The sequence below is a fragment of the Monodelphis domestica genome, chromosome 4 (assembly GCF_027887165.1).
Source record: "Monodelphis domestica isolate mMonDom1 chromosome 4, mMonDom1.pri, whole genome shotgun sequence".
NCBI lineage: Eukaryota > Metazoa > Chordata > Mammalia > Didelphimorphia > Didelphidae > Monodelphis > Monodelphis domestica.
Window position 1 is genome coordinate 74,805,162 of NC_077230.1, and position 13,207 is coordinate 74,818,368.

General features: G+C 37.2%; 1 protein-coding gene across 4 annotated transcripts in view; it reads right to left on the reverse strand.

The window, feature by feature from the left end:
• The window catches only part of CFAP44 (cilia and flagella associated protein 44), a 167,848-nt gene that overhangs the window by 93,667 nt on the left and 60,974 nt on the right, over positions 1 to 13,207 (reverse strand). For all 4 annotated transcript variants that reach the window (XM_016433465.2, XM_016433464.2, XM_056793465.1 and 1 more), the window contains 2 exons: positions 9,183 to 9,335; positions 2,289 to 2,546 (listed from right to left, as the gene is read on the reverse strand). In XM_016433465.2, the coding sequence (XP_016288951.2) occupies positions 2,289 to 2,546; positions 9,183 to 9,335 (411 nt within the window). The remainder of the gene's footprint in view (positions 1 to 2,288; positions 2,547 to 9,182; positions 9,336 to 13,207) is intronic.

Below are 13,207 nucleotides of genomic sequence, written 5' to 3' on the forward strand. Positions count from 1 at the left end.
AAGAAATTAGGTTTTTATCAGCATCTCATACCATATGCCCTTGTTAAGTTACAAATAGATACATAGAATAAATATCAAGGTTGCTACAACATCGTAAAAATAAAGGAGGGGAGGAGGAAATACCATGTATCACCATATTATGGTGTCACATAAGGGAGGAGAGGCATTCCATTGACTTCAGTTGACTTCATCTGGGATGCATGGAAAATGGGTTCTACCTGGCCTCTGCCTATTCGGAGGTTAGAGATATAGGCTTGAGGTCTTGAGTCAGTTCCTAAGAAGCAATATCTGAATTTTGTGGACTATGAGAGTGAAGCTCTGGCTTATGGCTTAGATAATGAAGAGAAGTTCCATGGAAATGTGGAGAGAATAGGGGACAGAGCACCAACCATCTCTATAACAAAATGCGAGGGTAAGCATAGCCAAGTCCTTGTGGCATGGAAGACTGTGCATAGGAGCAGGAAAAAAATGTGCCTGGGGAGACTAGCAAAAATGGACTACCTTAAGGAGCTGATTGCTTATTCGTAAGACTACCAGAATCACCAATCCACACATTTCCTTCCTTCCCCCTGCTGCTCTGGAGCAATGGCTGGGGAAACAAGTCTCTACTTACCTGTCTGTCTATTCACTTGTTGCTCTCCTCTAAGCAGTAGGAGGAGGGGCAGATAAGTGGCTCAGTGGATTGAGAGGCAGACTAAAGATGGAAGGACTTGGGTTCAGATTTGACTTCAGACACTTCCTAGCTGTGTGACCCTGGGCAAGTCACTTAACCCCCATTGCCTAGCCCTTACTGTGCTTCTACCTTGGAACCAATATACAGTATTGGGTTAAAAAAAAAAAGTAGTAAAGGGGAAGGCAAGAAGTTCAGCCCCCTCCCTGGCCTCCATCCCTCAAATGGAAACTGTTAACTGTAAATGCTTATTTTAGTTTCTATGCTATTTGAATATGCTATTAAATTAATGTATGTCCATTTACAATTATTAGTGACCACATCTCCCAGTCCTCTTTAATCTTACCTCTAAATTTACTTCCAGTCTATCTCCCTACCACATCGTGAGCCCCTTGAAAGCAGACTGTTTCATTTTATTTTTTTTTCCTTTTATCTTAGCCACAGAGACTGGCACATAGTAGGTACATGTTATTTGACTTGATAAAATCAAAACAATGTCATCTGTAATCAGAAAGAAAAAAAGCCCTAGATATGGAGTAAGCCAACCCAGATTTGAATCCTAGCTCTGTGAATCTCAGTTTCCTTGTCCCTAAAATGAGGGACTTAGACTAAATGTGGCCTCTAAGATACGAGAACCTTACTATCTCTAAGAAATCCTTGTGCTTTATTATATGACTTGTTTGCCTAATAGTGCTTATAATCCTGGGGTAAATATTTAATTTTATTATAGTCAATATTTCTTGATATATTATTTGTCAGTCATGTATTTAATATCAGTTTACAACTTTTTCTGCCTTAGCCTTGGTTGACTTAACCTTATTTTCCTCAGTTTCCTCCTCTGTAAAATGAGCTAGTGAAGAAAATGGCAAACCAATCTAGTATCTTTGCCAAGAAAGTCCCAAATGGAGTCTCAAAGAGTTGGACATAAATGAAAAAAAAGATTGAACGACTGTCTTGAAGGGGTCTCAGCCTCCTTAAACTAATTAAAGATTAGTGTTAAAATCTTGAAACATACCATGTGGTTCATTATGTTATTTTGTATCATTTTTAAAATTGTTCTTATTGACTGGCAATTATAATTATCACAAGGAAAAACATGCTTGATGATAGGTATAGATCATATTTTGTGGCTACAGAGATTAAAGAGTCTGTCATTGAAAGTCAAAATGCACAGTTGGTGTGGGTAACAATTATGCTGTTGAGTCATTCAGTCATGTCTGACTCCTTCATGACCCCATTTGGGGTTTTCTTGGCAAAGATACTAGATTGGTTCATCATTTCCTTCTCTAACTCATTTTACAGATGAGGAAATTGAGGCAGAGTTAAGTGACTTGCCCAGGATCACACAACTAGGAAGCATTTGAGACTGGATTTGAACTCAGGTCTTCCTGACTCAGGTCAGCATTCTATCCACTGTACCACCTCGCTGCCCAATAGTTGTAATAGATATAATAGCAAATGCTGTTAACATCACAGTTTAACTCTCTTGGCCCTCGAATGGTAGTTAACATATAACCATATGTTAGTATCACAATCACTAATCTAATAATGTACTGGAAAACAATAGTTTTCAAATGTTATGGGAAAGGCAGGAAAAGTACAATATCTTACAACTTACCATAGAAATCCAGAATTTCCCTGGTGCGGAGTAAAATCCACATAAAACAGGACAAGGGTGCGGTGGAATAAAAATTTCTGGCAGGGGCTCCTCCTCTTCTATTTCTTCTTCCTCTTCCTCTTCCTCCACAATTTCTTCTTCCTCTTCTCCTTCTGTTTGCATTTGTCTCATCATTTGAAGACGTAGCTTTCTCTTTTCTTCCTTCTCCTTCTCCTTCGCTTCCTTCTTTTTTCTTCTGTTTTCAATCTCTATGTCTCTCTAAAATGAAAGAGAACAAAAACACAATTCATAGTTTACCCCCTATTCAGTCCATGTTTAACTAAGCCCAAATACTGTGCATTTGCTAGGTGGAGAAAAAAGTTCCAGGCAACCCTGAAAGAACTCACTGATTATATTGTTTTACCTTTACTAAGGTAGGTGACCATTATAGGATAATGGAGTTGTCACCATATAGATCATTTTAACCTCCAAAGTAACAAGAAGCCCAAATAAACTACTCAGGCATTTCTGTTTTGTTCCATCTGTCGGAGTGCCATAGAGAAATCTGAGGGGTCCCATGTTTTGTTTTGTTTTTTTTTTGTTTGTTTGTTTGTTTTGTTTTAAACCCTTACCTTCCATCTGGGAGTCAATACTGTGTATTGGCTCCAAGGCAGAAGAGTGGTAAGGGCTAGGCAATGGGGTAAGTGACTTGCCCAGGGTCACACAGCTGGGAAGTGTCTGAGGCCAGATTTTAAAGGGGTCCCATGTTGAATAAGGGAAAGGTAAAATGCAGCTTTGATCAAAGACCCCTTTTCATTTTTAAAGGTCCATCATACTTATAACCAAATAGCAATGACCCACAGAATTTCTACAGAACCTCTACTTACAATTCTAGCAGTGAAAGATTTCAAATAGTCTGCCAGCAAGCTAGGTCTCTAGGATTCATGTACGCACTTGAAATTAGCCACTGCATCAAGGTTCACCCATTTTTGGTGGATTTTGCTTTTTTCAAATTTGTATTTTCAAATTGTATTTAAGTATATGATTTCTATAAGAAGGATGGCCTTGTGATGGCCAAAATGGCCAAACCAAGCCACAGAATGGTCTGGATGGAATAAACATTCTTTATTTGACCCCTTTCCCTAGTAGGTCCTTTCAATGCTTGGTGAGGTAGGACAGTGCCAAAGAGAGGAAAAGTAATAACTTGGGGGATGGGATGTGGTACATATCTAGGACTGGAGGCTTTATTTAGTTCTGCCATGCTCTTGAATATCTAGGGATTCTTCTGAGAATTTGACTTGAGTGGCTTTTGAAGATGAACACAAGCACTTCTATTCAGTGATCAAGGTTGCAACTTGGGATTTTTCCCACGTTACCACTGGAACCCATCATTCTCCTCTAAAAATGCTCAGGGCAAGCAGGGAAGTAGGGGTGCCACCTGTCATGTCCCCTAATCCGTGAACCTTTGCAATGGCAACTTGTGGCTGGCCCTCTTGGCATTTCAAGTGGCTGGCATGTGTTCAGCAGCTTCTCCTATTGCCCAAGTTTTTGTTTGCTAACATTTTCAATGCCAGCAGACCACAGAAAGTAGGGAAGTGACCAGAGGCTTTGGCCCAGTGACAAATCATTCTTGGATGTCCAGTCGATTCTTATTGACCTGTTAGGGATCCTGACATACACACTGAAATATAGGCCACATCATATTGCAAATATCACATATACTATGTTAATTTATAATATAATATATTATATTCCTATGGAATATTCTCCTATGAAGAAATACAAATAAAAATGGAGGCTAACTCATCTGAACTCTTAAACTATGATACAAATCTTACATCATCTAGTAGAGGGGAGCGAGGTGGTAATTGCACTGGTCTTGAGTATGATGCCTCTTACTTTCATCATGTTTCACAAAGGGTAAAGGGAAACCATGACCCAATTATTTGTTAGTTTTTGAGTGACTCAATTACAACTTTAAACTCAAAGTGTCTTGTTGTAATGAGTGCATGGGGTTGCTAGCCTGCTTTAGATACAATGCATCACTTGGAGCCAGACAGTTTAAATAAATAATCCATTTGCTAAAGTCATCTTCCAGTCCCCTTCCGTAGAGGAGCAACTCCATGGAGTAGTGGATAGGGTGGCAGACCTGGAGTCTGGAAGACCCATCTTCCTGAATTCAAATTTCACCTTCCTCAGACACTTACTAGCTGTGTGACCCTGGGCAATCACTTATCCCTGCTTGCCTCAGTTTCCTCATTTGTAAAATTAGCTGGAGAAGAAAATGGCAAACCACTTCAATATGTCTGCCAAGAAAACCTCATGAAGAATGAAACAAGAACTGAACAACCCTCAGATAAAAGCACTTGTCTAGGCTTCTTAAAAGCAGTTCAAGACATGAAAACAAAAGCCATAATCATGTAGTCTAACCTACAGCAAGAAGTCAGCAAGGAAATTAAAAAGGAAATTCCTTTAAGTCTCAGGACTTCGCTACCAAATACTAAAAAACAACTTTTATTCTCCTCTTACTCAAATAGCCCCATAACTGCATCAAAAATCAATCCACCTGAGGGCAAAATTAACCCTAACTATCACAATTTCTTTGCTTGCAACAGTCCCAAATGGTGCTGCTGAACTGTGAAGGGTTAACTCACACCTCCCTGATTTCCTGGCTGTGGATCCACTTCCTATCCCAGTGCCTTTAACTCTGTTGATTATTTCCTATTTATCTTGTATATAATTCATTTATGCATATTTAGCTTTTCTAATAAATATTTTGCTTGTTGTCTCCCACATTACATTGTGAGTTCTTTGCGGCACAGGGACTGTTTTTTGTCTGCCTCTGTAAAAAATAGACTTGAATACAGGACTACAATCCCCACAAGACTTTGCTCCACTTCCCCAAAATGCTTTGTAATCTCACGGGAATTCTGAGGTGGGCCGAGATCGAGGAAGCATTTAAGCTGGTGTCAAAGGTTTTTGGGTCTCTTTTGGACTTCCATTTTGGAGCAGAGACATCTCTTCCATGATGTGAAGTTATTTTGTCTAGGCCTCTGGCCTAGGCACATGTTTCTTACTTGTATATTCTTTAATCCTTAATCCTTAATAAACCTTTAAAAAATATATAATACTCCTTGCAGAGAGAAACTAATTTCAAATGCTTCAGTCTCCCCATATTCCTAATTTTTAATCTTTACAGTTTGGCGACCTAACGGGGAAAAAAACTCTCAATCTTCTGATTTCTTTTCTGATCTTTAGTTAATCTTTAATAGCTAGTACCTAGAAATTTTTTTTGGAGCCACATCTCTCTGGCCAAGGTTTTATTTTTTACCCTTGCAAAGCTGCAGTCCCTGATCCAGACCTGTTGCGTTTGCCGCCCACCTGGCCCCTAGCTGCTAAGTTCTGCCTGCCTGCTTCTCCTGCTTCTGCTCCTGGCCTCTCACCTGGTGCTTGAGCTCCCGGCCCTGTTTGTCTGCGCTCCGGCTCCCGGCCCTGCCCACCCAGCAGTCTTTCTCTCAACTCACCTGGCCCACCTGATTCAACCAAGATTGCAATCATCTAGTGACCTGCCTGCCCAACAAACCCAGTTCCTTGGAGCAGATCGCTCAGGACTCATTTCTATCAGCTGGTAACAAAATGGGGTATTGGCTCCACATGGGCAGCCTGGGCTCCATGTGGACTGGGGCAGGAGGAGGGATCATATCAGGGGAGAGAGAAAAAGGGAGAGAAGAAACAGATTTTTTCAAACAGAAACTTAATAGCAATGGGCTGTTTAAAAGGATACCTTTTGACTCTTCTGGTAATTTCATTGACTTCACCTGCCTGTCAGGGAGCAGACTCAGCCCAAAGATTCAACTTTAACTTTGGGGAGGCAAATGGGTGGTTCAGCGAACTGATAGCCAGGCCTACAGACATGCAGTCCTGGGTTAAAATCTGGCCTCAGATACTCCCCAGCTGTGGAGTGCTGGACAGGTCCCTTACCCCGCATTGCCTAGCCCTTACCACTCTGCCTTCGGACAATAGACATTTAAATGGATAAACACACCTAAGGAACTTTAAAGACTAGAGGCTATATTTTGAGGCATTTCAGACTCTAATGGTTTATTTTAAAAAATCTCTGTATTCTATTGCATTTTTTGTTTAAGATTTAACTTTGTGATTTTAAGTTCATATATTACTGGATTCAATATTATTATGTTACACTGAAGGTTGATTGAATTTATTTTGAATGTACTGAGTTTTGAAATTCTGTTGTTTTTCCCCTATAACTGTGTTGAACAAATATTATTGTCATTAAGCCCATATAAAAAAAAACAGCCTTTCTATTTTGACTTTGTAAATTCTCACATAGAGGATGGATGGACTTCAGGACTGGTTATAATTGTATAACAACCTTGGAAAATTTTAATGTGCTAAATACCTCAAATGATTTTAAGGGTTTTTTAAATATGATTTTTGGAATTTTTTTCTAACAATCTCTGGTTATTTTTGCCTGCCCCTACCACGAGGTAAGGCCAAGAGTAGCTGAAGTGAAATACATTTTATAACCCCCAACCTTCCTGCATTTCTAAATATGTGAATGGAAGTTGGGGCAGTTAATCTCAGGGCATTTGTATCCCTATAAGCCTCCAAGAAAAAGGAGCACCCCTTTATTTATACTCTTCAGTTCACTACTTTACTTCTACCAGAATGATATATAGATTTCTTGATTATGTTCTTAACCCAAGATGAGTTTTACTTTGTTTTAAAAATATGTTTAAATACCAAGGTTGAAAGATTGCTACATTTGTAAAAATTGTGACAAATGTCCATCAATTCATAGGTTTTAAAAATGTCATACAGCAACTTATGTGAAATATGAAAGTGTGTTTGTTTGCTATTGTAATTAATTGGGCTATTGAGAATTTTGGGGATTTTGATACCTACATATTTGTACTACTGTTCAATTCATTTGCCTTCTACTCACAGTGATCACGGCCAGATATTAAGAGGAAAGGGATCTCATTTTTGGTGAGAAAGCCTTGCATTTTATATTTTCTTTACTGACAAAGAGTGTCAATGATTATAAGCTATATTTTTGAATTTTAAAGCTCTTTTATTATTATATTTCTCTTGCATGTGCAATATACTTTTTCAGTTTTTTTCCCTCTCTTTTTTATATTTAAAGCACATGTCACCAGCATTAAGGTTTTGATTTTTCAGTACTACAAGTTTGAAATACATTTGTCAGAGCATGCCCAAAAATCTTGTGACTATAAAAACGATGCCACTAATTATTTAAATAAATTATGGGACTTTACTTAATGATTCTGTCTGATTCCAGGACAAGATATACACACAAGAGCCATTTCACAGAGCCAAAGAAAAGCCAATCCAGGATGGATTGATGCACTTCTAGGCCAATACAAAGGTCTTGAACCTAGTGTGAAGACTCGAGGTTACTGTGTTTAACTTTGTTATGGCATAGGCTTTCCTTGTGTCCACACTCACTCTGAAGATACTCACAGACGAATATCCCCAAAACTTGGCTCCTATAATCTGGTCCCCTTTTCTGCCTCTCATAGTGTGGTACTTTTCTGTAGTCCTGGCTATTGACTGGGTAAATGCATCATTGCTTAAATCATTTTGATTGGGCCCTGATTCAAGGACCTGTTATAGATTTATTTTTCTTTCACTTGGAATTTTTACACATAAGACTTTGATAGTCTATATTTTCATTCAGAAATTTTTCTTTCTTTTGGATTTTTCTAATGTTTTTGTTCATTTCTCTTACCAATTGATTCATAAACCTCATACCTCAGCCATGCATCCCTATGTGATCCTGTATTTGTCAATCACCCTCTTAACGGGGGGAATGTAAAAAATATCATGATTTAAATTGCAAAGTTTAAATTCCTTTTGAGAAGAATTTTAGGTAAAGAAGATGCAACCTCTCTGAATCCAGAACTGAACTGTTGGAGAAGCCACCATGAAGAAGCCTCCAGACCACAAGTTGCACAAAATTGAACTTTCGGTATGGTTGATTGAACATTTATTTGTATGTATACTTTTATGCCAAAGGGGACTGCCCCCTAACTGGCTTTCTGTCAATGCATCCAGTAATTATTGGTTTTGGTTTTTTGTTTTTTTTTCTCTTATCCTCAAATTATTGTAATCTTTAAATTGATTATGTTTTTATGATCCTTTGAGGAAGGACTTCTTCCCAGAGGATCAAATGGGGGAATGTAAAAAATAGACTCGAATACAGGACTACAATCCCCACAAGACTTTGCTCCACTTCCCCAAAATGCTTTGTAATCTCATGGGAATTCTGAGGTGGGCCGAGATCGAGGAAGCATTTAAGCTGGTGGCAAAGGTTTTTGGGTCTCTTTTGGACTTCCGTTTTGGAGCAGAGGCATCTCTTCCATGATGTGAGGTTATTTTGTCTAGGCCTCTGGCCTAGGCACATGTTTCTTACTTGTATATTCTTTAATCCTTAATCCTTAATAAACCTTTAAAAAAATAATACTCCTTGCAGAGAGAAACTAATTTCAAATGCCTCAGTCTCCCCATATTCCTAAATTTTAATCTTTACACCTCTGTATCTTCAGTTCTTAGCACAGTGCCTGCCACATAGTAGGAGCTTAATAAATACTGACTTATTGACTGGAGGACTATATGTGCTCTGGACAGGGTTGAAGGCTTTGGAATGATCTGGATCCCTTGGTTGCTTTCTCTGACCCTTCCTTTATGAAAGGTAGGGGAGAACAGGGAACAAAACCACCCAGGGTTTGCAGTCTCATCCTGAGGCACCAACTCTTCATTGCTATACCAGATTCCATTCTATTAGGATAACTGTTCATGTCTACCAAAAGTTGGTATCTTAAGAAGAAAAGAGAAACCAAAAAGATAACGCCTCACAAGAATATCTCATACCAGGATCCTTGATTTGATACTCATGAAATGAAAACATTGTATTGGCAGTTCTTTGAGTTCGTAGGTTGCTAATTCCTCCGTTTCCCTGGGCTGTGGAACAGGAACTTGAAGAATGTAGCCATTTTCACAGATAACCATGAGAAAACTTATATCCTGGAATGAAGAAAATATCAAATACAATGGGAAACTTTAATAGCACCATGTCACAAAAATATTAGCCCTGGCTAACTTGTTCCACCATACCCTAAAATTTAATAAAATATATGTCAATTTACCATAAATTCATGTGTTGTATATAAAAACTTATGTTAAATTTCTTTGTAAAAATGTTCTCCATATTTTCTTTTTTCTTATATATATATATATATATATATATATATATGTATATATATTTTCTTTTTTTAAATATAATTTCTACCAAAATAGGAGCAATCATCAGTTGGAGAATGGCCAAACAAGTTGTGGTATATGATTCTGATGTAATACTATTATGTTATAAGAACAAACAAGAAAAAACCTGGAAAGACTTATTTGAATTGATGCAAAGTAAAGTAAGCAGAACCAAGAGAACACTGTATACCACAATAGCAGTACTGTATGATGATCATCTGCAAATGACTTAGCTATTCTCAGCAATACAAAGACTTAAGACAATTCCAAAACATTTAAGATGAAAAATGCTATCCTTCTCCAGAAGGAGAATTGATGGCATCTGAATTCATACTGAAGTATACTTTTTTTTAACCTTATTTTTCTTGGGGGTTTTTTTTATCTGTTTTCTTTCACAATATTACTAACATAAAGATATCAGTTACATATCAAATTGCTTGCTTTCTCAATAAGGAAGTAGGGAAAAGAGGGAAGGAGAGAATTTGAAACTCAAAATTTTAAAAAACAAATGTTGAAAAATTATTTTAACATGTAATTGGAAGCAAATGTTTTATCTAAAAATTTGAGCAACTAGTTGGCACATTAGATAAGAATGCTGGGCCTGGAGTAAGGGAAGACATGGATTCAAATATAGCTTTTGACCCTTAACTAGCTGTGTCTAACTAGGCAAGCCACTTAACTTCTCTTTGCCTCAGTTTCCTCATCTGTAAAATGTCCCCTTACATTTTGGAGTTCTTGTGAGGATCGAATGAAATATTACATTAAGTACAAGCATTATAGCAATATTCGTTATTATTACTATTATCTAAAAGATGGGGGGGGGAGAAGGATGTTGGAAGAAGGTAGAAGAGGATACAAGATTACTCTCCAAATTTCACCACAGATAATTAAAGTAGTGCCTCAGAGTCAATTCTAAAGTGACAGAAATAGTTATGAGCCAAGAATGAAATAGACCAGCTGACAACTGAGGAAGAAGGTGTTTCTTGGTAGTGCCCTGACTGAACAACAAATCCTCAATAATAAAAGCACTTGTCTAGGCTATTTAAAAGCAGTTCAGACTAGAAATTAAGGTGCTGTCCATCAATTGGAGAATGACTAAACAAGGTATGGCACATGATTGTGATGGAATACTACTTAAACTTTAGAAATGACAAGCAGGTTAATTTTTTTTAATGGGAAATTATGAAAAGTAAAATGAAGAGAAAATCAGAAATTTAATATTTCTTTAATATGCCTTTAATAGGCATAGTTTTCAAATCATAATGCAATAAAAATTATACTGAACAAAGGGCAGCAGAAAGAGCAAGAATTATTGGAAACTAAATAATCTTATTCTAAAGACTGAATGGGTCAAAGAACAAATCACAGAAACAATATACAATTTCTTTAAAGAAAATGATCATGAAAAGACAACAAAATTTATAGGATACAGCTAAAGCTTTAGTTAGGGAGAAATATATATCTATAAATGTTTACATCAACAAAACAGAAAAACAGACTAAGGAATTGGACACACAACCAGAAAGACTAGAAAAAGAACAAATTTTAAATCCCCAATTAAACACCAAATTGGAGATCTTGAAAATCAAAGGAGAGATAAATAAAAATAAATGTAAGAAGGCCATTGAACTAATAAATAATGAGTTGGTTTTATAAAGAAATAAATAAAATAGATAAACCATTGGTTAAATTGATTTAAAAAAAGAAAGAAGAAAACCAAATTACCAACATCAAGAATGAAGAAAGATGAAATAACAATCTATGAAAAAGAAATCAAAGCTATTATTGGGAGTTATTTTGCCCAACTACATGTCAATAGGTCTGACAATCTAAGTGAAAGAGATGAAAGTTACAAAAACATAAAATGCCCAGATTAACAAAAGAGGAAATAGAATATGTAAACATTTCCATCATAGAAAAAGAAATGGAACAATCCATCAAAGAATTCCCCAAGAAAAAGGTTCCAGGACCAGATGGATTCACAAGTGAATTCTACTAAACATTCAAAGAACAATTAACTCCAATAATAAACTATTTGGAAAAACAAGGGAAGAAAGAATTCTTCCAAATTCCTTTTATGACACAAATATGCTATTGTTACATAAACCAGAAAGAGTTAAAATGGAGAAATAAAACTATAACTCAATCTCCCTAATGAATCTTGATGCAAAGATTATAAACAAAACACTAGAAAGAAGTTGACAAAATTATACCACAAGGATTATACACCATGATCAGGTGGGTTTTATACTGAGAATGCAGGTATGGTTAATATTAGGAAAACTATCAGCATAATTGACTATATAAAGCTAATAGAAACTATATGATCATCTCAATAGAGGCAGGAAAACCCTTGCCAAAACATAATACCCATTTCTCATTTTAAAAAAGTTAGAAAAACTTGAGGGCAACTTGAGGGCAACTAGGTGGCTCAGTAGATTGAGAACCAGGCCCAAAGACAGGAGGTCCTGAGTTCAAATATGACCTTAGATACTTCCTAGCTGTGTGACCCTAGGCAAATCACTTAACCCCCATTGCCTAGTTCTTACCACTATTCTGCCTTAGAACCAGTACATAGTATTAAGGCAGAAGGTAAGGGTTAAAAAAATTAGAAAACATTGAAATAAAAAGAGCTTTCCTTGAAGTGACAAAAGACATCTATCTAAAAACAAACCCAGGGGGGTGGAGTCAAGATGGCGGCTCAGCAAGCAGCAAAAGTTCAGACCTCGTGGAAGACCCTTCCTTACCAATACAGACTGAATGCTCCTAGGGCACCGAAATTCAAGCTTGTGAGATTTAAAATGGTTGAGGTCTTAAACTGTAGTGATTAAAATAGTGGAAGATATAAATTGTGATAGACATAAGAGAGGGTGAGTAAATTTTACCGCAGAAATATGTTTTACTACAGTGTCTTGGGTTTAAAATCAAATATAAGGTGGTCGCCAGGGAAATATTCCCAATTATTCAAATACCCAAGTCAATTGGGTTTTATAGAGATTTTAATTAACAATACAATGAGTAATCAAAGAAAGAGAGAGAGAGTAAGAAAGGAATAAGTATGAAGGGCCTCAAGCCAATCTGGCCTAGACCTGAGTCTTAAAAGAGAAATCAGTCAGTTTTTTAGCACTCACCACAAGGTCTGATTAAACAAGGATACTAGTGACACCAGGCCAGCGTCCTTCCTCAAAGAGTCTTCCAGCCAGAGATTTGTTTCAAAGGGCCTCTCTCAAGAGCCTCCAGAGCTCCTACCCCAGAGGGACAGAGCCCCTCAGAGGAGCTCCTCAAGGAGCTCTCCTTCAGAATGAGAGTCAGAAATCAAGATCCTCCTCTTCTCTGAGCTCTTATTTTTAAGGGGAAAATCTCCTCTGTCACCTCCCCTAAGTCCTTACATCTACCAATCACTGTAGAAGTTTCTAAAGGACTGCCCATTTTGAATTCACAGCTGAGTAGTTTTAATCTCTTTAGTAAGTCAGGAAAAAATGCTGCTGTGTCGACAAATTTCATTAAGAAAAAACCTCTGAATAAGTTATCACCCTTTTAGGTTTAAGTAGTTTACAAGTTTCCCCACCTTTATAGGTACTTAGTATCCCATTGTATCAATTCTAAAACAGTCATGACTCAAAGAACTTCCTGTC